Source organism: Anopheles merus, chromosome 3L (assembly GCF_017562075.2).
Source record: "Anopheles merus strain MAF chromosome 3L, AmerM5.1, whole genome shotgun sequence".
NCBI classification, from domain to species: Eukaryota; Metazoa; Arthropoda; class Insecta; order Diptera; family Culicidae; genus Anopheles; species Anopheles merus.
In genome coordinates, this window is record NC_054085.1 from 1,932,407 (window position 1) to 1,959,518 (window position 27,112).

The 27,112-nt window shown below is 39.8% G+C and overlaps 2 protein-coding genes across 2 annotated transcripts in view; one reads left to right on the forward strand and one right to left on the reverse strand.

Annotated features, from left to right (window-relative positions):
• Positions 1-10,289: 10,289 nt before the first annotated feature.
• LOC121598696 lies at positions 10,290-11,995 on the reverse strand. The gene is made up of 3 exons (XM_041925914.1): positions 11,711-11,995; positions 10,654-10,864; positions 10,290-10,591 (listed from the first exon to the last, which is right to left on the reverse strand). Exons 1-3 carry the CDS (start codon positions 11,993-11,995, stop codon positions 10,407-10,409), a joined length of 681 nt encoding a protein of 226 aa, XP_041781848.1. The 3' UTR covers positions 10,290-10,406.
• Positions 11,996-18,727: 6,732 nt separating this feature from the next.
• LOC121599533 (knirps-related protein-like) overlaps positions 18,728-27,112 on the forward strand; it is a 31,524-nt gene continuing 23,139 nt past the window's right edge. The window contains exon 1 of the mRNA XM_041927404.1: positions 18,728-19,952. The gene's annotated coding sequence lies outside the window, so the exon portion shown is untranslated. The remainder of the gene's footprint in view (positions 19,953-27,112) is intronic.

Genomic DNA, 27,112 nt, shown 5'->3' on the forward strand with positions numbered 1-27,112 from the left:
CGAGACCGTCTCATCAATTTATTACTACAATTTAATTTAAAATGTTTCTCATATTCTGGTAGTGCTCTATTGTTGTAGATAATAAAAGAAATAATTTTTTTAAGATGATATAATAACTTCATGGGCTCAAATTGCTTATGCATTGAACCACCGCAGCGCGATAGATATGCAGGACTGAATACATGCTCCCAGTAGCTTACGGACTTACCGAGCCCTTACCGAATACAGTTGTTGCTCCAAGCAATATGTAATGGAATACAATATTATATTTAACATATATTTGAACAATTTTCAGTACAATTTAGTCGAGTTATCAATAACTTACTGGTTCAGAACCATTGAAAAAATAAATGGTAATTTATACAATCTCGCTGTAATTCTAACAACAGTTTTAGTTTGTCGATCACGTTATGACCGAGGAAATGAGATTTGTTCTAATCGTAATCTCTTCCGTCATTCTAAACATAACCTTTAGAGCACACGATGAATCATTCAATAGGTCTTGAGAAATTGCCTCAAAAATGTTTCACACCATACCGGTCGCATAATGTTCCAGTAGACCTTAAGGATGAAGTTGATTTTATAAGTCAAATGCAGTGCATCACGTATCTTACATCTAAACACATTCACCTGTACATAGCTAGACCTTAGATTGGTTTGATGGGTGGTTCAATTGAAAAATAGCTCTGAAGCACCATCTTGTGTGGTCAGTATTGATAGACCTGCCAACAGAAGGAGGACGGTTGCCCATTTTCATTGGGTTGACATTCAGTATTCTGCTCTTAATCGTGGATTCCCTTGCATTCGTCGTCGTTTTGTTGTTGGTTTACCTTTTGCTGACTGTCCTTCCAACTACTTCCAGTCCTTATGAACATCGTGGCTCTTTTCTACGTCCACCAGTTTCCGAACGCTCCCACTTTCCCAACCTTTGCTTTAGCGTGCTGGTTTTTTTTCAGCTTTACTCGAACCACGTACACAGGAAAAGTTTTCTCGATGTCAACCTTCAGAGCAAACGCAAACGCTTCCAACGTGGCCTTCGCTAATCGACGATGATCGCTCGGCGGCGTAACTCGAACAGGAATAATGATAATGTTGGTAAAATTAATGAAATGTAATTTTTATGAATTATAATAATATTCTTATTTATAAAAGTCATCTTAAACTATTATCATCATTAATTTAGAAATATTTGAAACACACGATCGGTCGCGCGTGTACGCCTGTCTGCCGTGGTCATCCATCGTTTCTGTGCTCGAACGCTTGTCGTGGGAAATAAATCCATGCTAGGTGTGAAAGGTGTCATCCGAGAATCTTGATACTTCCCCCTGCTATCGCCGGTCGCTAAACAGCCTGTTTAACGATGTGGGTTACTCCTATATTTACTTCAACTTTAAGCGATGACACATCAAGCGAGGAAAGGATTAAATATCATTAAGATGACTAAGTGAGTTCGGCCTGTATTGGAAAGTAGTCACAGGATTATGCAAGAATGCATTCATATACCGAAAAGTTTTTCATTTGTTCTTCATTAGCCAAGATGAGCTATGTTCATAATTCATACACAAGATACTCGTAAAACAGTGCCTTTAAAAAGTCTTAGGCATTAAATATTACTTGGTGTGTTGATAATTTTAAAAACTTTCAAAATTGTTAGCTAACAAAGTATATGATATTTCAATAATGTTAGTAGTAAGAAACAACTAAGTAATTTATTATATCCAGCCTGCGATGTTGCATAAAGTTTTGCATTATCATATGTGCAACATAATTTTTAGTTCATCCAGACATGATAAGCTTTTAGATCAAAGGAAGCTGCTGAGGAAATCGATAAGAAACCCGTGCCAGTACGCACATTTCGCGCCGTACGGGGATCGTGACATCCGGAGGATCGATGAGCAATTGTTTTTTTTTTTTTTTTTTTTTTTTTTTGTAAAACCTATACGGCCATTCCACTGACTTGTATCGGTCTGTTTGCGTCCTTTTACAGTCTCCATGTAAGAGCACGCTGGACACGCTACACGCTATGTGCGGTGAAAGGCGCTGGGTGCATCGCAGTGTTGGCGGTTGAATGTGGTAGCAAAATTTGCATTTACAAGTGGCAAGCGCTTTGGCCACGCTATCCAGCAAAACGACGCGAACAGGGTACTAGCGGAGCGAAAGAGATTCTCTTATGATTCATCGGTTGATGGGATTAGCTGATGCGATTTCGGGAACGGTCAGCGGCGGCACGGCACGCACGAATCGCTCAGCCACGGTCCCTTCAGATCCCTTGCAAAAGGTGAACGTTTTATTGTTATTAGATTTTCCAAGTGCTATTTGCGCTTGTCATCTTATGCTCTGACCGTTGCGGCCCACCAACCTCTTTTACGGCTACCGTGTGTGTGGCTGGCAGCGGCATGCGACAAAATGCATGAACTTCAGAATGGACTGGTGCGCTTGGGTGGTCCCATGAGATAGCGTTCAGGTGAAGCGGTTTGCGTTTCTTCTTCCGGGTAATATTGGGTCATTGAGTATGTGGACACATCTTTTGAACCGTCAGCAAACAGTGAAGCGCAGGGGTGAACGCTTGAATTGTTTCACCGTCTATGCTGCTGCACAGGTTCCCGCGTCTTGCTCCCACTCATTCAGTATCGGTTTAAGATGATCCCTTCTTCAGACACACTCTATATTGCTTTCTTCTTTCCTGCATGCCATCGTCTCACTCCTCTACAATTGGCTCCAGTTTGTGTATCTAAACACAGTTCCCGTGCCTGCATCTTCCATCGCTGCAAGAATGCTTCAGCGGTACGGAGTGGATTATTTGCCAACATTGACCAAGGCAACTGAAGAATGTGTCCCAAACACCAATTGAATCGCGACGATAGCCTTTTGGCGCCAGATGAAGCAAAGTTCATTGGTTCATCCACACTCGCTCTCCAAAGTAACGTTTCGCTTCACGGGAGTTGATCAGGCGCACGGAGAAACTTTAACCCAACCATGTCCCCGTTGTAGTGCGCTATCGTTAATCCACTTTTGGCACGATATTGAACAGAACATGCACAATAAATGTTCTGCAGCTTGATCCCAGCATGCTCAAATTACTGCAACATCGCTCCCAGCCGATACAGCCACCTTCCTTTTGCCAATTGACGCCAGAATCGTAACGGAAGCAAGCGATTAAAAGCGGAGGCGCATGATCGGGCCACCAGATTCCAGTAAGAATTGAACGACATCGCATGAGAAACTGCTACCGTAGTCTATAGGATGTCACTGATTGTTACCTCTTTTCCGCTGAAACCATCCCTCGCATCCCGGTATACAGCAAGAGTTAGGAAAAACTGGCCATAACATTCTCAAGAGACGATGCTCACATGATACGGTAATGCACACTGTTGTACTCCCTTACCTCTGTAATACATCCCACATGGCCACAGGCTGGTGTGCGAGCTGAATTCAACCATTCCAGCGCTCTTGCAGTCGTTGAGACTTTGCTTGGCAAAAGCCACGACCCCTTGCGGTTATCGGTAATGATCAGCACAATCTACGAAATATTGAAAATCGGATTTAAATCGAGTCTAATTAAAACCTTATTAAATGTTGAGCGAAAACGTGAGAAAAGCAAAAAGCGAGCGCTCCAATTGGTCTGTTCTTATGGCTGTTATAGGCCCTTATCTCTGAAGTAGCGAACTGAAATCTGACCTGAGGTGATCGAGGTATCTCGATGTCAATAAAGTCTCTGTAAAACAATCAACCATGTGCTACAAACGAACGGGAGCTAATGCTTGTTCTCAGATAAACGGTGCATGCCTCCTTTGCTACCTAAATGTGCTCGTAAGTGCGCATGGAAATTCCTTACGTAAAGAAGCTCCACAATACAAGGCACACATTGGTCAAAGGTCTTACTATCAAAGGTTTCGGAAGTACTGCATCTTCCGTTCGGTTGTCGTTGTTGTTAACTAGCGCCCGAGGATGTCTATAGGAATGTAAATAGGTGCAACTATCGATGTAAAACGATCTGTTCCGGTAGCACTTTGTATTTATCATACTTGTTGGCGTGAGATTGTTGATTTCTTTGCTCTGTTGAGATTGCGTCGCTTTTTGTTTGAAATACTCGCAATTGATTAGTTTTATATAGGTAATAAATAATTTCATTGTTTTAAACTGTTTACAAGTTTCATCACTAACAGATATGCAGGTAAACGACATTCTTGTAAACAAAACAAACCAGCAATGTCGATATTTACACTACAGGATAACTTTATCGGAAACCAATATCCTATATCAGAACAGATACCTCTGTGCATGGTGATTGTTTTAATTAATAATACATTCTGTATAATTTAAAATATGTGTGAGTATGACTTGCTTAGAAACAACACATACTTCCCAGTGTTTGTTAATGCTTAATGCACTTAATAACATGCTTTTCTTATATTAACATGTTTTCTTTCCAATAAGGATCGAGATCGATCAATAATCGATACTAGTAGATCGACCGAACTGAGAGGTTAGTATTGTTAAAAAATTTAGAAAATGAGAATCAACTATTTCAGGAGAGTAACTTTTACACGTATAATGATAACAATAATATGGTAACCGTTCTTACTCACGAAATCAGAAGAAAACCATTCACAAACTACCAACAACCAATCAGTTTCATATATCATTGACTAAACGTTACCAAAGTGTCACCGTTGTGTCCCCTGGAGCGTGAATTCGTTGCAACTTCTATATTATCAGTTCAAAATACCTACCACATGTTGTGCAGCAGGATTTATGAGTTTTCTAATCGATACTACGAAATTCTACACGGACGCGTATGCAATCGTTGCCTGTAAGAGCCGTAAGAGCGTTTGTACAGGGAGCATGCTGTTGCTGCTATTCGTGTTTACAGTTTCCTCTGAAATTGTATCGAAAAATGATTGCATCGGAAATCATTTGTAGAAGGTGCAACGAATTATTCATTCTTTTGTTTTGTAACAAATTACCACCTTCCAAAGTCCAGCAGCATTCAATGAGGTATGGCTATGTGTTAAGCAACAAATGATTTAAAAATGCTAAGAAACGAGCAAACCAGACCACTGGACCCCAATGAAGAACCTGCCCACAAAACGTACTGTTTTTGTTATAATGCTCTACGCCTTCGACAATACTACAAGTTCACCTGAAAGTCCTGAGTCGGGAAGAACCCCATTGTATCTGTACCCGGTCATCGGTTAACCCGGTTCAAAGTGTGTTTATTTATACAGGGACTCAGTGCACAATAATACACAAAAAACGAAATGGGCTCTGCTGCTTCTATCAGATCGACGCATTTGAATCGCTTTTCTCAGCCCAAGCTGCTCAACGAACTCCGGTTGCTAAAAGTACAGTCACGATGCAACAACGAAACATAACCGAAAATATGTTAAACGCAACAACATCAACTGTCCGTGCTTGCTGCTCTCGCACACCAAGCGGATTAGACATGTAAGCCTAATCTGAATAATTTCTACTTTTGTCACCTCCTGCTTTCCTGGAAAGGAAACCGGAACGGGATTCCCGGGGCCCGGGATACCGGAGAAGATATCAAGTAAGAATAAGCTCGATAGATGCCTGTAAAGACGAACTACAATAACACTCCTTCAGGTTCGCTCAGCAACGTGAAAGCATTGGCAGTCGAAATGTTTTCCCGGTTCCGGTAAGTTGCAGCATGCGCATTGGCCGACCAATGCACTGGCCTGCAACGAATGCCCAGTGAGCTGTGAGTTATGGAGAAAGATTGAAATCGCCTTGTTTCCAACCACATAGCTGCACCAGGGTAGGAAAGGAGAAAAAAGACGGTGTCTGAGCTGCGCAGATAATTTCATGTTTATTTATTTTGCTTACTCATTGAAATGATAACTGCGTGTAAGCCGCCCAAACAGGCAGATGTTGGTGTGACTTTTACCTGATGCGGGAAAGTTTGAGATTAGTGCTCTGGACGAAGGTATGATTAAGGCTTAGAGGCTTTTTGCAGTGGTGGATTAATCTTTTAGCAGATGCTCCGGAATGAGAATTTCAACAAATAGGTTGGATGTACTCTTAAGGGAGGAGATCCAACACGTTTTTATGCTTCATAGATTATTAGTTCCTGGTATTTTTTTAAATGATTTATATGATGCATTGTTACGGATGACAGTAACACCTTTTCGCTATTTCTTGTTGCAAGAAAAAAATATTCTTTAATTATTTAATTGTATATTGTGTTTAAGTGACTGGCCAAACAAGCTGCCTTATCACTGAATTAAACCTAGAACTTAAATAACTATAACAAAGAGCAGGCCAAACGCTGCTATACAATCAAGACGGATCAACAGAAGGTAGGTTGATGCCAGTCAAATAACTTGTAACGCTGGTTAAATTTACACGTCTTGTAACATCAGTTCTTATTAGTCGGTAGTTACCGAACACTAACATTATCACATTAATCATATTTTACATAAAAATAAATGAAAGAACTTCATTAGCAGCAGGCCAGCTGAAGGGCAGAATTTCCTGGGTGTTTTTTGATTAATCTGCCATAATTCTTCGAAAATTCCTAATAAATCGTGATAGTTTTGCTAACAAATTGCAAACCTCAAACAATACGATTCTAAACCTGTTTGTTTATTCAAACGGTTCAAAACTACGATTTTAATGATAACAACTACAGAATAGAAGGATATAGCTTAGTTAACAAAATATTGCCAAGCGACGTATTTTGACAAGACTACAAAACTGATTAACATCCAAATAAAATATTCATTTTGACACACCCCCGATAATTACATTATCTGGGGGCTGCATTCTTCTCGCTACCACTTTTTTGGTACTTGTTGTGGCTAGCGTAAGCTTTCAGATCAATACTTACACAACGAAGCAATGGGACAATATCGTATTTTTCGTTGTCGCTCAACTTGAACACCATTCGGCAAGGGACGACGAGCTCACCGTACCATCTGCATGAGATCTACTGAACCGTACGTTGTGAAGATTGAGCAAGAAGCAACATTTTCGAGGAGTGGAATGATTTGCTCGCTGTTGAAATACCAATTGACAGTAGCAGCCAGCCAAAAGAGTATCGTGAGAAATTCAAACAAAATCAAGTCACTCGTTCAACAGCTTTGACCAAAAAGGAAACTCAATAGGCGGCAATGTTGATTACTACGTCCACAAATCCGATGATACACTATCGCTCGGTCGAATCTAATAATTATCACATTTTAATGGATAATCACTTAAGAATAAATTATTTCACATCAATTTATTACAGCGCATTGTTTCTACGAGTTTGTATGCTGTGTTAGATAAAAATCAAGAGATCTGTAACAAATCTGGTTTCGATATTCGTCAGTAAAACAGCAACTAAAACAAGAACAGAAATATACCGGAACCGGATATACGGATTACCTCCTGCGGAGAAACAGCTGTGTTTAATCCAGATATGGTGCCAAGAATTTCTATTTAAAATAGTTATTCATCGGTAATGGTGTCAAAGATGGTACAAATTTATACATCCGTCTACTGGTTCATCTGATCAGTTTGGCATTCCGTCTACCTTTACTTCTAAATATGATGTTGAGTTTTACAAGTGGAATCTACTTCGTTACTTTCATCAAAGATATTACGCTTTGTTAAAAGAAAAGTGCTAACGATAGCCTAATTTTGTTTTTGTCATAAGCAATTCTTCTAATGAAATAATAAGTAACATACTGTTCCATTGTGCAGATCATTAATTGAGAATGAAGACAATGAAATGCTATTTTGGCTCATTACAATAAATTTAGACACTCCTATCAGAATTTAAAAACAATTGATCTATTTGAGAATGTTTATGTTTCACCTTAACGTTACTTAATTTACTTATAATATCCAGTGGGGAATTGAATAGCTTTTAAGGCTTAATAAATATTCAAATGTTACATTTAACTTAACTTAATTACCATTTTCCAACTCTCAGATGAAGAGCAAGATTGTTGTTATAGTTATACATAGTACTTTTTTATATTCGATGTGCCTAGCGGCCCACAATGTGTTTAGCGGTTTACGATGTTATTTTAAATATCCCAAGTAGCAAAGCAGAGATGGTATAAATTAGTTATTTAGAAAAAAATAAGTTTACCAGGCGAGATAGTTATATACAAATACATTACAAATGAAACAAATAAAAGAAAAATTTTGTTATCAAAATATTTTCTCATACAAACTTCACAGTTTTATTTTTATTCGTCAAACCTTTCTCTACAGTTTGCTTATTCAAAAGTTGGCTACTGCACAAAACAGGTTATCCCTCAAGATGTGAGCTATTAAAATTAGATTTAAAGTCGCTTTCACATGCCGCACAAACAATACTTTCGGGAAAAGTTTTGGCTTGCCTGTTCCGCACCGCTAGCAGAGCTTTCCGACACCGTTAATTAGAACGTGTGTAAATCGCGGTGATTCTAACGAGAACAAGTAATTAGTAAGTCACGAGAGGCTGTGAACTATTGCTCGTCGTTTTCGGGTCTGTTCTTCTAGTCCGAAGTGTCTAGAATCATCGGTAGCTCCATGATACATCACAACTAATTCTAGTGACGTAACGGTTATCAGAAATGCCTTGTACGGCTGAAGTTTGATAAAATGGTGATCAGTCAACAGCTCTACACATGGAGCGGGTAAATCAAGAGCAGCAAAAACATCCTACCGAGTAGCATCTCTTCCTCGTATTCTGTTTAGAAAATTGTCTGCACCACACCGTAGCAGTAACCCATTAGTTGATGGATGATAATTTGAAAGCATACAAATTGGTTTACGAGGATACAAATGTTGCCTATTGAAGTTTCAATATTGAACCTGCAGGTCTCTTTGCTGAGCCCGACGTTAGACTTGTGCGGCATGAACTAGTCGAAAAGGCATTTGCGTACACCTTTATCCGTACGGTTGATTTTTGTTTGGTACTCTGTTTTCTTCAATTATTGGATTTAAGGGCAAGAATAACTGAAAACATGGTTAACACACATCTCATTAATCATGTCCTCAAAGTATTGTTAAGCCCTACACCGCCACGGTATTCGAAACAGTCAGCTATTGACGTCCGCTATGTTTTGGTGCTTCGGTACGGTCACACGATGAGTCGATCGCGATCGATACCCTCTCGCTAGTGAGCTTCGAACCCAAAAGAGGAGCAAAAAAGGTGTAAATGGCAACAGAATCAGGAACAAATATTGATTTTCTGGGTCTGTTTAAAAGTGCGGTACATTTTTCATGTTAACTGCAGAACCTAGTCAGGAGATTTGAGTGCGGAGTGGAGAGCTTTTTTTTTCAAATCAAATGTTGATCGCTAACGTGTCAAGGATTTGCGTCAAGAAGATATCGTGGGAACATGAACTCTATCATAGTGTGTGGATAATAATAGTTCAAGGTGAACTCATACAATACATGGAATGGCCCTAATACTAGCTTATATTTAATAAATATATAGCGTCTGTATTTAAAATTTCAAACTGAAAAACAGATGTCACTTTTATATTTATACTAAGCATTCCAAATATACTTCAACCTGAACACTACAAATATTTCACGGTATTTCAAGTACTCTAATTTCCATACATTTGATTCAGCCAGCAAACCATATGTTACAATTCTGCCTACAATCTGGCCCCAACAAATGGTAGATATATGACGTGGAGCTTTACAAAAATCACATCAGCCTCTTAATGCTCCTTCCTAAGTGTTTACATACTGTATGAGGCAAAACTCAACCCAAGCAAAGCCTCTGTGCTCCACCTAAGGTTTAACAAAACCCATGTAGATCTGTGTCTACCCTTAAACATGAAGATTCTGACACTCAAACTATCACAACAGAGGCAAACACTTAAACACCGAGAAGGTAGCTATCGTAGTTCGGGCTGCTGTCTTTTGACCAGATCACTGGGTCCGAATGAAATCCAACTCGACTAACGCCAAGGATGCTTTCCGGATCGGAGCACTTAATGTCAGACAATTGCAACGTAATGGTAGCACTTTACAGTGCTCAAGATTTTCAGCGCTCATACATCCACAATGAAGGGCGTCCAGTTGCTCGATTCGAACTGTTATGATTACACCAGATCAAGAGCTTCCAGAACTGCCCTTTTAATTGCTTGGGCAAACAAAACGTTCCCGCGATTTTGTGATGCGGTAGATTGATGTTCAATGGTGGTCACCATATGGTATGTTGAGTTCACTATATTATCTAAACACTTGCCTCCACCAGCTACCGAATGGTTGAGCAAATAGAGAGTTCTTTCATTGTTCACGGTCATAAATTGTAGACTGCTTATGATTTTTTTTTTATTTGTCAATAGGATCTCGTTTATTCAGTGTTTTTCCCAGTGACATTTCCTGGTGCAGTAGCTTTACATTTGTTTATTCCGTGCATTTATATGAACAATATTCCTTAAGTTATTTTAGTTCATTTTGTTTAAAAATGGTGCAATTGAACTCAAATCTTCGCAATCTGGAATGGTTTTGCCCTTAAACTGAACACAGGCTTCTGCACATAAATGGCCCTCAAAGAATGCTCCATACATCTTTTTGCACTGTGCACAATTTGTAATGCAGATTCCAATAATGTCATATCCTCCCATAAGTTCTGAAACAAGTATTTTGTTTAAGAAATGCTCCGATTTATCACAACAATCTAACTCAACTTACCAATCTGTGGGCTAGCCTTAACGGGCGCATTGTTAACAACTATGAATACCAAGAGACAAACACCAAGGAATACCGTCTTTCCTGATACCATCTTTGTAGGTTTGGATTTCTTAGTAGATTTACGGTCTAATTCGTAAAAACGAATAGAATGTGTGAAGTGTCTTGGCTGACTGTGCCACAACTCTTTCAAATCGTTCCTTTTATACCTAAACTGTATCGCAAATCGATGCATCCATCGGCAGTAATTACATATCCTGTCCTCATTTCCTTCGATGAGACGAGCTTAATTACATTTATTTGATTAGTCTACCGACAAGTGAGTTCATGTTGGGATAGATACAAATGTCTATTTTCTCATACACCACAAGAAAGGACATCGCAAGGAAAACAACATGTTAATGGTTTCATCATGTCCATCAAGATATTATTGTTTGAAATTTGTCAATTCACTAAATATCTAACTTTTTATGCATTTATTTTTACTTGGGATTACAATTCTCTTATGCACTTAATTCGTCAAAGCGTTTGACTTGCTCGCTCGCCCAAAATCATGGCAGACAAACTGGCAGCATAAATATTTGAGTGTTAACAAAACAGAAGCAGACAAGTTCTAAGAATGTGTACAAATTGTAACAGTCAACAGCTAAACCATCAATCCCTGTAGACATCAGAAGCCAGATCAAGAAAAATTTAAGTGGCAGCAGTTGGTGCACAAATAGGGCTGTCATTTGAATTTCGTCATCCCAGTATCGAGATGAGTAAACCTGACCTGGAGAAAAAAAGCAAAGCCCCAACCAAAAAAAACCCAAAGTTGGGTCCAACGTATTTCAGTGGCTCTGCGTTCGCACTGCTCAAAGCTCTGTTGATGCCAGAAATTCCGGTGGTTGGAATTTTCGGATGAATTATTAATGATCTTCAAGCCCCCCGTAGCGATGAACTTGTTTGTTCATTTTTTGTGTCAAACCAATGGTACAATACCGGCGCATTGTGTATTTTTGAGAAGGTGCTAGTTTTGGTACATTACAGAAGCGTAGCAATTCGGTGAGGTAGTACTAACGGTATTTAAATGTAAGTTGTAGTCGACTGGATGCAATAGCCAAATGGGAGGTTCATCTGAGTAGCATTTCTCGGATGACATCTTATTCTCCAAAGCTTGTATCGTGTCATGGATATCTAAAAAAATAAGGGTTTCGATACAGCTCCCAATGTTTTGTGTTGTTAGTAAATAAATCAAAACTAAAACTATAAATAAAATGATACTAATGCGCTGACTGGAAGTTTTTTTGCAAGAATATATTACTAAAGGATTATATAAAAAAAAATTACCTTTTAACAGCTCCATGTACCGATTTACCTACTTTCCTTTTTACAGCTGTTCGCATGTTTTTTTAGTAAAAACTATAATAAGCTTATTGTATAATTATTCGTTTGTAGAGATTATATTATTAATAAGAAAATTAACCGATCGATACAGATTCAAGTATAACATTGAATATTTAAATAAAAAATGACAGAATTGTCATCAATTACTATGAAAAAAAATCATCTTTTCTCATATTTTCTTCTTCTTTGGTATACTGACTTACAAAGTGATGTTGGGCTACATAGATTCTCAAGACTTATTATTACTACCGCTAGTTTTCCTTGTTACGCGGCTCGGTTCAGTTAGAAAACTAACTTACATGTAGCAGCCAACTTGTCTATCTCATAGATACCTGCCTACTTTAGATTTTTTCAGAAATACGGGCAGCTTATTTATAAAGTTTTTAATCGTTATGTGTCATGATAGAAGATGATGGCTTTATCTTTTTTGCAAAATTGACTAGTGTAGCAAAAAATATTGAAAGTATGTATCAGCAAACAAGCAGGCCATTCAAATAAAAAAAAATTGGCGTGTATGCAAACATTTAATGAAATAAAACGAAATCTAATCCATTAGGAAAATATATATTTCAGTATGTAAGATAGATGTTATAAATTTATCTTTTAGACCAATTTATTGCTTAAGACAAACAATCCTAATCACTCAATATTCAGCATACAGTTCGCAATGCTTATGAGGATTGCATGAAACATGTAAACAATTTAGCATAGCACACCGATCGCCAGTAAATACAGTACAAAGTTTTCGCTTATGCATCGGCGGCCGGACAGCAGCTTAGGGGGTGTAAGTATCGTTTCATAGATTCCAGCGTGACGTGTTATGCTGTATGTGAGAGAGGTCAAAAGTTTAGCTATCGCGAGCGTCTCAGCGGAATGTTTGAAATGAATTTTCAATTCGATTTAGTTCTCCTCCGAAGATTATCCATCGTCTCATCGTACCGGTACGCGTTGCGTGGTAACAAAACAGTGAAACTGTGCCGACCGGTACCTACATGTAATAACCGTATATAATGTTCAGTTCCTTGATCACTGTGGCTCAGTGGCCTATGACTCGGTTTTGTCCGCCCGCTGATCGTTGGGGTACCATCGCCAACGCTATCCAAATCCGTCCACCACCAAACACATGGGCGTCGATGTAACACACCCTTCGCATTGCGGTCGTGATCACTTGTTCGTAAGCCCGCTGCATCTATCTCCTTCGCGTAGTCAGTCCTTGGCCAAGTGGCTGAACTTGAACTTCGCATTGCCTCACCTTTGTGCAGAGGTCTAAGCCCCCAACAATTTCCAAGTTCCGAATTGCCACAAGGAAGCCGAGATATAAATAATACGCCAAAGGAAACCCCTGTTCATCCTGTTCAGAACCACGAAACGATGCTCAGGGTAGACAGTTGGTGGGCCGGAATCATAACAAATCTTTGTTGGATTTGGTGAGAACTGTCTGTGAGAAGATGAACTAGCACCGTACACCGCCCTGTCGCGGACCACTTTTCTTGACCTTTAAACTGTACGCCTTGCAACAGATAAAATGCGTGCATATCGCCATTCTTAGGGGATGTACTTGGAGCATTGCTAAATAAATGAATCCGAACTGAAACTAAATATTCCACCCCGATGCTTTAAAAGCCAGGCTAAACTTTTGTACGCATGGTTTCCGTTACTGCACAGATCAAGCTTTGCGAGAATATGTTCAATATTTGTCAACCTTTTGGCCCAATCTAAAGCCGAGCAGAAGCATTTATCCGCCAGTTAGTTTGTTATTTGATGACTACGATTGGATCTCTTGATCGCATATCAATTAATCTGCAAACACGACCTCCGTGTTCAGTAAACATTTTTCAACGTACCTTTCGACAGCTCAAGAATCGTTGTTATTATAGCACTTTAGTTTTCGGCAAATCAAACATAGTTCTTAAAAAAACGGTACAAAAACAGTACATTTGACACATTAGAACATGCTCCATCTTTTTTTTTCTTTTTCTTTTTTTTTCGTTTGAAACTTCTGTATTTATTTCTTCGAAAACTTTATATGTTATTTAATCTCCTTCGAAGGATTTCTTGCTTGATTATTTTACAATAAAATAAATATTTGGGCAAGTACTCCCGTTACGAAAGATAATTCAAATATTTTACATTTTGTTAAGAAAACGTACGTTATAAATTTGCCTACAGGGACTTATATCATGTAGCATATACGCTTCGTCGCGCCAAACAGACTTCACTGTTCAGTGCGCGTCTGAAAATAAGGCACTTATTACCTTGTTGTTTATTGCATTTTTTAACTGTGCTAGCTTGAAAACTGTGTTTGCATATTATAAAGGACACAGAACTATACAGGTAAACAGGTAAGTATGGCATTCATTCGTTATATACCTACCGAATATTTTTTATCATATGCTATTGTTACGGCTTAAAAAAGTTGGCGTGTGCTTTACTATCCTCAAGCAGACGTTACTTTTATGTGCTCAATTGTTAGCTGGTTTTACGATAAGCAAATATTGGATCGATACCTAACTGTTTTTTAATGTCACTTTTTTACTATAGTCTTTCTCTATTATTGGTGGCATATGGAGATGGTTCTGTTTGGTTTGCTAAAAAGTGAACCAATGTCGAAATTTTACAACCCATACAATAAACAAATTCGCATAAATACCATGAACGACGATCCATTATGTGTCCCAAAGACCATTGCCAGTATGGTTCATCTGCCAAAAATCCATATATCACGCCCCGCATTTTGCAGGGTATATGCTATCCGCTTCCGTTTACCTGATTATCAGGCAAACCGTACCCGCTATGTTCATTCGCCATTTGATGTGCCATTTGTTTTCTGTAGAGCTGGCCAACTTTTTACTCAAACAAGATCGGCTGCACCGCACCGTGGCAGTCGACTCGAAAAACAAACCATCGTTCTGGGGGTAGACACACTTTCGATTAAGACAGTATGTGTTTTCTCTCCGTTTCTCGCAGGCACATTCGTATGCTTGTCGGCTTTCCGCTGTCGGCATTATCTTAGAATGTGTAGGGTATATTTCAGCGAGCCACAAACCATATTCGGTAGATAAAGATATTGAGGCGAAGCATCCTTTCTAGGCACCGTTACTGTTTTGCCAATTAGGGGAGGGGAAAAATTAGATCTAATTATACGTTTCTTTTGTACTTTGCCTCCCGCACCGTTGTACCGATGGTACGACGGGTAAATACAATGAGTACTTTATTGAATCCCATGAAAGACATACTATACATAAGGCATGAATCAAGCATTGATAGAAACATCGTATATTTAAGAGCTCGTTGAAGCTAATAGCAAGCATGCATGATACGTGTAGGCCCACTCTAATTTCTTCCAAAACCATGATTTGGATACATTGTACATTGTGCATACAATTGTGTGATACATTGGCATTACTTCCAGCCACAGATTGATCAAATGTTTAAAAATGAATCCACATGAAATATCGTCAAAAAACATAGTAAAAAGATATTCTAATTAAAATAACATAAAAACACACCCTTTTCATCTTTTCACAAACTCATCAATGATAAAGAAGGAAATTATCAAGCAGAATCACAAACCCTCTTTTTACGTAAAAGGAATGAATAGTAGAAAGCTTAACGTATTGACTTACATTCAATGCAAGAGTAAATTACCATATCTGGCAAATAGGCGCTGACCATTTAAAGCAGATTCTCATCAAATTCATTTCAACCATCGCGACACATGAGCAGCGAGCTGTAAGTTATGACATCTACCGGTATGTTACTCATGCTAATGATGTGCACAATAAAGTAATAAAACATTCCCAACGGTTGACCATTCACAATGCCCATATACCAGCAACATGATCACCCAGCAGTAGATGACCAATTGCAAATGGGATTCACTATTCAGGATGCTTATTACACATGCTGTCCCAAATCAGATTCGAGACTACCTCAGAATCTAGCAGAAAACAGGTCAAAAACTTTGGTCCAATAATCTGTTTAGAAAGCTACACTGTTGAGGGAATGATTACTACAATTCATAAATTATGCACGGTTCTGTTTTGATCTGGCAATGCAAATCATCCACTCTGCTATTTAACACCATGTTGCTTGAAGGCACATTGAATCAAACGGAAGCCTTACTGTGGTTCTGCGTACATTTTCTAGGCCAACGGTAGCGAGAAGACACTCGAAGATTTATGATCTAGGTCCCGAATGTACAGCTTCATAGACTACTCGGTGGATCCACTATGTACAGAAAAAAGGGTAACTGTCAATTGCCTTTAACCCTTTTCTGCTATCTGAACATTTGCGTTGAATTCTCGTAGACTGCACGATGCATCCAAACGCCTGGAAGAATGGGAAAGACAAAGAAAGGATTATCTTTTTATTGCCCGCTGTTTCTAAGTCACACTGCGGTCAGGCAATGCTTCTGCAGATATCGTCAACCCTTTTTCTGTATTGCTGTGCTTTGCTGCGGTGCGATGCATCCTTTTCGCCTTATTTGGGTTTCTTTGAGAAGGATGTTTGCCCCAGAAGGACAATCCCAAAGGAAGTTCCACAAAAAGCTAATCCATTATTACCGCATGCTGTTAAGACAAATAGGAATAATAGGATAGGGAAAAATTATAACAGCTATGAATTATGTATATTTGTTTAGAAATAACCGATGATTGCATACGGTATCCGTTCTACGCTTCGGACAGTTTTTTTGCCGCCTTTCTTCGATTGACTCTGGAATTTGCCGAGCTGACTAGAGGGGCTCAAAAATTCCCGCTGAGTTGACCGTTCCGAATTGTTGGTTTAGTTTTTGGGGCAGTGTTGATTTGTCTCAGAGCCTACAGCCGTTCATACGGTTTGGTTATAATTTTTTTTGTACGGTTGGGGTTTCACACAACCAGCTTTTTGCATATCATAAATAAAACTAAGGCACTATCAGCCTAATTTTAAATTTAACTAATACGTCAAACACAAGTTAGGAGTTAGAACTGAATAAATGTTTAACGTAGATTGTGGTTTTCTTCTAACTTTTTGCTAAATAGTTCATTACGTTTTGAGTACCTATTTACCTATTTACTCTTTTGTAATTCTTATGACCTTAGGGATACGCTTCAGAATCTTAGATGCCTGCTTTCAAATCACGTACTGGTAAATATTTGAAATAACGACCCAGTCTCAAGTGATGCGCAAACTGTCATTCTGATGTTATACCTATGTTTGCTTTTCAAAAGTAACTCCACTAATCCTTTCATCAACAGGTAATTCTTACAGTCATTGAGCACGCCTTCGTTCAACTCATTTTACATTATGTCAGTGACGAAGCGTTATTAATTTTATGGAACATTTTCTTGCATTAAAAACAAACTATTTGATTTTACAAATTATCTTTCATTTTTTCAACGATTTGCACGACGCTGTACTATACTATAAACCGTTGTAAATAAAGCCATGCATTTTATCTAAAAAAAACAGTCATTTGCACTGAAATCTGCTCATGCTTTGCATACTATTCTCAGATAAATGATTTTTTAATATACAAATTTAAATCGGAATAAGAAATACGATGACATGTAAAGCGTACTGCAAAAACTAACTATTTCTCATTGTAAATATGTTAATAAAAAATGAACCAGCCAAAAAATACTCTTACCATGACAAATCCCTTGGTCTGGGAGCCATCAATAAAACCCGTCATAGGTAGACAAACCATACCACACTATCCGATCCGAAAAAAGAATCTCCGAAAAACCATCGCAAAAATGCGTACCTCAGACGTGTCCTTGCGTGGCATTCCGCACAAGGACACGGGTTGTTTGAATGCCAATCACAAAAAGGCAATGCAAAAAGATGGGATTCAAAAAATGGCAAACATTCAACCAGCAGAAACAATCAACTAAAAGCGAAATGCAAAAAAAACCTGAGCGGTACCGGTTTAGTACAGGTAAGGATCAGACGGATGCCTTTTTTATGTATGGCCTGTCATGAAAAGAAGGCGTTCAATAAAATCATCGAGACCCAAAACAAACTATAAAGTAATAAAAGCGTGTGCACTCTCCGCTCGCTTGCTATGCGTTTCTTAGCCGCTTATGACCTGACACCCTAGAGCAAAGCACAAAAAAGTGGTTCAATTACAATCCAGTGAAAATGAGCGGGCTGAGCAAACATTACGGGAAAGGAAAATATTACGCCCGCAAAAATATCAGCACTAGATGTACCTGTGTACTCAGAACACATCAATATCAATGCGCTTGTGACGATTCCTGCTAAGGACAGCGTGAAATGTCTGTTCGTGTAGCTGTGTTCGTTAGTACACATTCACTTCCGTAATGACGAACGAATTTTAAAAACTAGTTCGATTAGATGTATTACACACAAAAAGGTATTCATCCTAGGTAAAAGCTTACATTAGAAGAGCGATAGCCGAAGCTTCTCCAGCTGTTTTGCGTTAGACTCCTCCCCATTGCGCACGTGTAAGCTAGCTAACGTATGTGAAGATTGATCACGATTGGTGCGATTACTTCCCCTTCTTTAGTCCGTACGAGCAGCCGTCGTGTTACGATCCGCTTTCTTAACTCACGCAGCGAAAAGTCTCTAACCTCCCCTGTTTGCAGCAACAGCACCATCCGAACAAACTCAGGTATTAAACTCACACGCGCACACAACACACCAACACACTCAAAGGTAACCCAACTCGAGTCACCTTTAGAAGCAGCAGGCAGAGCTTTGGCCGCACTTTGAGCCGAGATGTTTTCCAGTCTCAGACAGGGCGCGCTCACGATCGCATGTCAGTGTTGCTGCCGCCGTTGTTGGAACAACCGTCGTACTTTGCGATACCGATTCGGACCTAGCAGCAACCACGGCAGCGTTTTACTTTCGCTGTTACGATCCTTACCCTCTCGTCATCGTCGTCGCCGTGCTCGTATTCTAAAAGATTTGTTCGTGTGATCCGAGAAGGGATGGACGCACCCCAATGCAGTGTGTGCAGTTCCGGTGCAGTTTCGATCAGTGCAGTTTGGTCAGTTGTTATCGCCGCTTCTCAGTGGAAGTGTTATGCTGCGTGCGCATGATGCTATCATTGGCCCATTTGATAGTGATGTTTCAAGTGTTCGAGTGAATTAGTGACGAATTGTGTCAAATTAATCGCAAAAAAGAAACCTTATATTGCACCGAATTAAAAATATACATACGACAAAAAGTCTAACAAGTGGCACAGTTCAATCACACGCATTATAGCTGTGGGAACCGACAAAATTTGATGCCTTCGTACATTGTCCGGAACTATTGATGCTATCCCTTATCTTCGTGATTAAGCACTAACACAAAATTTCAAAGCGCGAACAAAAGTGAGAAGCCGTTAAAAAGGATCAAATGATCCCGGGTGCAAAGTGGTTTATTTAAAGGTTCGCTTTTGTGTAACGAATGTTAATTGTTTCATTTAACAAGCAGCACGCTGAACCGTCGGCTTAAATCTTCGAACTACTTCAAGAATACTGTACAAAATCAAAGAAAAAGATGGACCCGTGGCGTGTTGACGAAAATTGATTATGACAACAGGCAGCACAGATTATTATTATCGATCTCCTCCATCTTGCCTCTCGTGTGTTAGTTAACAGTGCCCCAAAAGGAATGTGTTTCATTTGTCGCCAAACATAACTAAACGGTCAAATCTACAAAGCAAACTATACCGAAAGAATGAGTTGTTTGTAGTCTACACGTTTCGCACGATATCGGTAGATGAAATACTAAATACACGTTTAAAAAAGTGATTGTGAAATTATTTGAACGACGTGCAGCATACAACGATATTCAAAGTGCATTTAACGTAAATCAGTAGTGTAATTTGAAAACGCATCACCCCAAAGAAACCGTATCCGGCATAAAGCATTTGCTTAGAGCTTTAAGCAAACTCCCATCTCGCACAGCAGAATATAAAGGTGAGTCAGAGAATCAGTGTAAAAAAAATATATCCGATTGTTAAACTTAAATCTAACACGCGTCAAATTCGTTTGAAAATGTATAACACGCAAAATTTACCGAACCATGAAATCCTCACGATGCAACAGAATCATTAATGCATACGATGGATGAAGGAAGAAGCGCTGCATCGTGTACTTCGTGTGGCAAAAAAAATGATAAGATTGACCTCTACGTTTCACTATAATGTGTCTTCTTTTTTATTGCAAAAAATATCAAAAGAAGCCGTGCGTTGTGGAATGTGTTTTTAAATTACATTTTAATTATGCTCAATAAACCGTGACAGACGCATTGCACACGTTGAAGCCTGTGACGCTCACTTCGCTCTGGCTTCTTGTCTCATTAGCCTTTTTATAGAGAGAAAAAAGGCAAAGAACACAATAAAGCGTAGGAGGAGGGGAGGGAGCGATCAGCAATCTTTTTATCGTCACTATTTGTGTGTACACTTATAAGAAGAAATTGCAACAGTAGCGTTTTCAGTAGTCTAGAACACAACAAAAAAAGCGTTCCACACACGGCGATTGAAATCGTGACAAAAAGGCAAACACAAAGAGCTCAATTCACCTATCCTGTACTACACAAGTGAATAACAATCAGCACCTGGAGTCACTCAGAAATCGGTCACGGCTATGCAGACGGAACTCGCCATTCTTGCCTCTCGCCACTACCCTTCTTCTAGCATACGGGGAAAGTGGCTCAAAGCAGACATCCATTAGGTCGAACCACTCATCTGACAGATACGGTACGTGTGTCCACCCTTTCGCATTGCGATCGCGCTGCATCCGTGCGGGATGCAACTGCTGGGTGGCGTGCGACGATTAATGATATTGCAAAATTGCACCTCATTGTTCTCATTGGCCACTCGCAAACATCATACGCACACAAAGACGTCCGACGACGGAATTTGAGACCGCGAATAATTGTTCTGCATGGCGTATCGCGATCGCATCGCCCATAAACGCCACTACTAAGTGGTTGTCTTTATTTTGCTGATTATTGCCATTATTAATTCATATCGTTGGTTGATGATAATTTTTCATGCTTACATCGCCGGTTTCTTGTACCGAGGGTACACCGGTGGCCCAATGAGTGTCGCTGCAAATGCATTCAAATTAAATGCACAGACTTCCAGCGCGCGGCACAAGCCAGACAGACTCGACAGGAAACTATTTGCCAAAAAAATTGACTTTTTGACAGCTTGTCTTATTTTTGCACGCTCTGTGATTGCGTTTGGACGATTCTTATTTTTAAACGTTGTTTTTTTCGCGTTTAATTACAATTCCAACACTTCGTATGCATTGGAATCACCCATCAGAGTGCAACGAATAAGATGGTGTCTTATTTGATTGATGCATAACCATAGCATACATTTTGCAGGCGAATTCGTTAGACGTGCTTTGCAATATAGGCGTTTCTTTGCCATCTAGGAAAGCAAGTGTATGTTTGCATAGACACAAATTTTGTTTTGTTTGCGTTGCAACGAATTTTGTTGCGTTTAAGTTTATATTTCATTTTTCTCTGGATTTCTCTTGATAAATACATTACGCAATAACAACAAATAAAATCAGCCCTTTGATTTTTAAAAAGTTTTTTTTAGCAAATAACAGACAAACGCCATACATAAAAAAGAACTTAAACTGGACCGGTACTGATCATCCATCCGATCACGAGCAGTGATACTGAGTTGCCTCCATGTGTCCCTATGACAGTCGATACCAGCGGTGAATGAGGAAGGGAGAACGAAACGATTAATGCTAGCTTACGAGCTGCGGGAAAAACGACAGCAATGATCCTCCTATCTTCGCGCCACGGTTACAAGCACGGAACAAAAGAAAGCCACCGTCGCAAGCCGGAGGCGTTAAATAGGTTTATTTCCCACGGTTTTTTCTGGTCTTCGGCATCAAGCGCGCGGAGGACATGTTGGCACGCTTTGCGCCTTTCCCTCTATTCCGGTTAGCGCGAGCTCGAGCACTTGGGGATTCATTTACGCTAGTCTAGCGGTATGGTTGCTGTGTGCAATGTGCTTACATGATCATGAAGCTTCGTGTTGCTGGCCATGATAGGTGGAGTCACTATCGAGATTTAGTTAATTTATAGCAATATAGCACCTGGAAGGGAAACGGTGTGCCGTATCCTATATGATTCACAGGTGCAATAGTTTAACACGCTGTCACTTAATTGCTTTATTCTACTATATATGTACATAATTTGTTTCAATAGGAATTTAGAATATTTAGTCATTTTTATGTTTTGAAACAAAACAAATGCTAAATAAACCATGCCCATATTTTCTATCACATATCTAATTGCAAAATAAAAATAAAAATACCGTAGTTGTTATATTAAGATTCAAAACCCCAGTTGCCACCGTGTAATGTGGCTTTCTGCCAGTCAGCATATGTTGTGCTAATAGACACAACACTCTTAACAGAATACACCGAATGGAGAAATATGAATCAACATCATTAATCAAAATATTTGTTTTATTGCGGTAAAATCAACTGATTTATACATGCCGCCTTAACGGCTGCTTCTCGGGGTGGCCATCGTATTATGGTCAATGTGGTAGGTTCGATTGATTTCAGATTACTTCATTTCCCAATCCATATGCGGCTTCTTTACACTCCCTTTATACCAATCCGTACATTATCCATCGTCAAGGTGCCAAATCGTGACTCAAGGGCTCATCGGCTTGGTTTGCTTTGTTTTGGGGAAATTTGATCGAGTTTTTTTACTCAAAGAAACAGTTACACTTGCTTTCGTCCTTCCAAAAGAGTACACACTGCCTTCTTATATTGCGGCGCACTCTTTTTCGCTCCTTTTCATTTGTAGGTAGATTGCATTGGGGCGATCTGCGTAGAGAAAGTTAGAGCAGTACCTTTTTGTGCGCACTTCATCACAAACCGTGATCCATCAGCTGGGAGAGTTTTTTCGCGGTTTAATTTTTATTACCACCTCGAAGAGGCAAACGTTGCAATATACCTTTTGCACTGTAGGATCAATTTGCGTCGCTTCAACATTCCGAAGGGCGTCGGCTTCGATTTTACCGATGCCACCCGGACAGCCAAACCGAGCCAAATGACAGAGGTTAGAGGTGCGCTTGGCAAAGACGCGTGTGTGGCGGCAAAGGAGAAAAAATCTTACACTTTACTGCGAGATGACCATGAGCGGCCCTTGCTGTTCAACATACAATCTGATCCGTCAATCCTCCCAAGATGAGGACGAGTCGAACGTGTTAATTGAACAAAAAGGCTAAGTGAACTGAGAATGTCGTAAAACGTAATTGATTCGAGTCAAAACAAATGAGCTTTCCTTCGACGAATGACAACACACACGAGTACACTAGTAAGCAATGTCGTTTCTGGAATGGAGCTGGGGAGCCAAACGAAACAGACGTGCGCTTTATTGCAAGCATCACCCGGCGAGACACGGCAGATGAAAGGCGAATGCCGCCTTCTAGCATCGCATCAATTGCCAAGCGGAGGTCCCCAGCCACGGTCGCTGCCAAACAACTTATATTTGGAGCAATAAAATCTCAAAAGCCTCCCAGGGATGATGCCTTTCCGTAACGGCAGCCGGTCAACAGTTCAGGATCCGTTTCGAAGCTTTGTCGGCACATCAACCGTTCTGGAGCTTCTCGCGTAATCCACATTGTTTCTGATATGGTAGTTCGATTTGTTGGCCAAGCACCAAACCCAATCCGACTGACCGTACAAGTATTTTGAATAGTCATAAAATTTGATGTGAATGATGAACAGCAAAGGCATAGAAAGGGTCTTGATATAAAAGGTTTCCACGAGATGTTGAATGCGGTAATGAAATTATTCTGGGAAACGGCTCGCGCTCACTGCTCTAGGAAGACACTGAAAGAACCGTGGATTCTGATGAATAATCGTCGAAAATGAAACGAATAACCGGTTTTATATCAATCCGATCGATCCTATGCGTTAAGACTTTCCGCGCTCACCTGCACCCGCTGACAATGTTCGATCTTGATCTTCACTAATTGTCGGCGCAAATGAACGGCAACACCGATTTATGCTGATCGTTGCATGACGGAGGGATAGGCCAGTGCTGGGACGTCTCGTTGTGCAGATAAAATAGCCCATGTTTTTGTTGTTATTCACCAGCTAACCGAAAAAAAACGATCGCAAAATGCTACGATCATGGATTGCCTCTCAGACACGCTTGATTCACCCGATTTCGATCAGCATTATTGTTCCAAAATTGAGTTAACTCGTGAAAATGTTTCAATACGTAAATTTATTATGCTTATGATCACAAGCTTTCGTATCGAATGATGTCTTCAGATGTCAAATTACCTGCACCAAATGGTACACATAAGAAGTAGTATCATTTCATAGCTTGTGCTATGACAACGTTCAAAACATGTATGCTGCTGTGATCATCGATATTGGATTGCCCATCCAAAAAGGTTGATTGCAAATTGGAGTGTAAATCTTGTGGAGAACGATGCATGACATCATAACAAATTGTTATAATCGGCACAATTTCAGTCAATCACTGTTCCTTCTGGTCGAATGAAGAAGGCATATTGCAGGCACCACTCATCATTATGACGTTTCAATTCGTATTCGTAATGACAAACCACTTAATGTGATGCCTGTGCCCAGATGGTTCATTAATTGCTCTTATTTTTTCTTCTGGGTTAGTCATTAAGACACGACCCGATTTAGATTGGGCAAATCGAGTATTAGCGACGATAGTAGTAGCGACGATAAAATTTATTAGAACAGCTTTGCTTCCACTACCTCTTTCAGTTTATGTTACTCAACCTCGATAACACCTTGCGGAGAGCTCTCAAGAACAAATCAGATTGATGCAATTGCAAACTAACAATCAGTTATTGGTTATGCAGGCCATCTTCATTCACGAAGGTCCTCTAAGGACGAAAGAGGATCGTGGTCCGATAAACATGGCGTACGTTCGATAAACGTACGTGTCCTATATTCAACGATGTGATCCAGATATCTGCCGGTAGGTGCTTACCGTCGACCCAGAATCATGGACACAAGCCACAAATCATACCCACTCGATGCGGGAGTCGTCCATTGTCATCATTATGTGATCTGAATTTTAGTTAACAGACTGTTTCGGAGGCGTTATAAACGTATGCAAAAAACGTATGAAATGCACGATTTGTATTACATGAGGGTGGGTATACGTTCGAATGAATGTAGATCGTTTATGTGTCGCTTTTTCAATTTCCCAACAATTGTGCAAACTTTGAGCGATTTGTATTTGATCACTTATACCTTTCATCCTTGACTAACATTATTTAAAAAAAACTACTTACGCTTATTGATAATTCGTTCTCCGAAGTGAATATTTTATATTTCGCTATGTGTGCGATGTGGCTGTCAAAGTGAATGAATCTGCCGAACTATGATTGTCGCCAACTGTCAGTATCGTCAAATTGTAAAACAGGCTAAACGGAGGCCACCCAACAGATCCACTTGTCCCTACATCCCATCCCGTTTTTTTCGTTCGCGTATTGCATTGCATTGCAGTGAATATAATAAACAATAAATTATTGTCATACTGTACGTTGCGTGCTGCGTAATGCACCGCATGCGGTGGGCACTGACGCATCAGACTCGTACAACTTCGGCCCGGTAGACAGCATTGATCGCTCAACGAAGATCCTGTGTGCTATTCACTAGCGAACCCATACGCATGTTGTTGTGATGCACTTACTGCTGCTGACGAAGCTTACCATGCAGTGTATCGATCGATAAATAAATATATAAATAAAATTATACCCCTCCAGCCTGGCACAGATTCAACACAGCAAAATCACGCTTTGGTTCGGTTTTGCGCTGAAGGACATATGCTGATCATTGTTGATCGAAATTGAAAAATAAGTTCATTGTTCGTGATAGTTAAGCATTGCAACAGCGGATGCTTCTGCGTTCAACGCTTAAGGATCGTTGAAGTCGCTCGCTTTCATTTCTTGATCCATCACATTTATTCGACACAAAATCTTACAGTAAAAAGTAGGATTATTGGGATGAAATAAATACTACTTTGTTTGAGATTTCGATCACTTTTACTCTGCATCGTTAAAAAAACTTATATCCTACCCTTTTCGTTTCAAAATTTAGAGCTGCGCTTGCAACTCGCACTCAGTTACCATTCGTCAGCTCGTACTGCTCCAAACATGTATTCAAATATGGCAAGATTGTAAAAATTTAATTAGCCATACTCAACGTGACCGGCACGGACGTGTGAAGGTTTTCTTTCATCTCGAGATCGACTGATTTTCTGTACGGTTTGATGGTATTTTTGTTTCACATTATACTGCACGTCTCCAGCCACAGTAACCTATCGTTCAGCTATTTCTGTTCGCACAAACGCTCAATGGGTCCGGTCGACGAGGATGCAAACAACTAGCGAGCAGCTCATGCTCATCTTCATGCCTGTTGCGCGCGATTTTTATTGCTATACTTTGTGAATTAATTTATGGCAAGTGGCAAATATCGGTGCAAACTGGTGGCACGAGAACGGGAGGAAGATGTTGTAGATGCCTGAGGTAGAGGAGCAACGGTGGAGGCCATGGGACTTCGTGAAACGATTGTCTATAAGGGAGTTGTCGTAAAAAGGCACGTACAATGATGCAGCTCGATAATTAGCTTAACTCACAAAACGAGGACATTCGAGGGCGTCTGTTCGGTCAGGTTATGCAAAATATATCAGTAGTAGTGGCAGCAGCTGTGCCCTCCCCCCCCCCCCCCTTCAATGGTATTATTATTAATTGCATTAAAATAGTTCAATATATCGTGCGTAAGCTTACACTTTCAAGATACTCTCAGGAAATGGACGACAAGTTCCATCAACAACCGACTATGGCTGTAGATGTAGATAAAGTTCCACCGATTGACGATGATCGAGCGTTGATGACTATTTTTTTGACATAACGAAGTTGGGCTCATGGATTATTGTACGTACTGCTTCTTGTAAATAAATCTCCTTACTAGTAGTGCATGGAAGGCGAAGCACAAAGAAAGGTTTTTTTCGTCTTTCCACACACTTCTGCCGTCTTTGCGCACACGCTCACATTTTCACAAGCAAACTGCAAGTTGGCGCTGCACATCTTGCG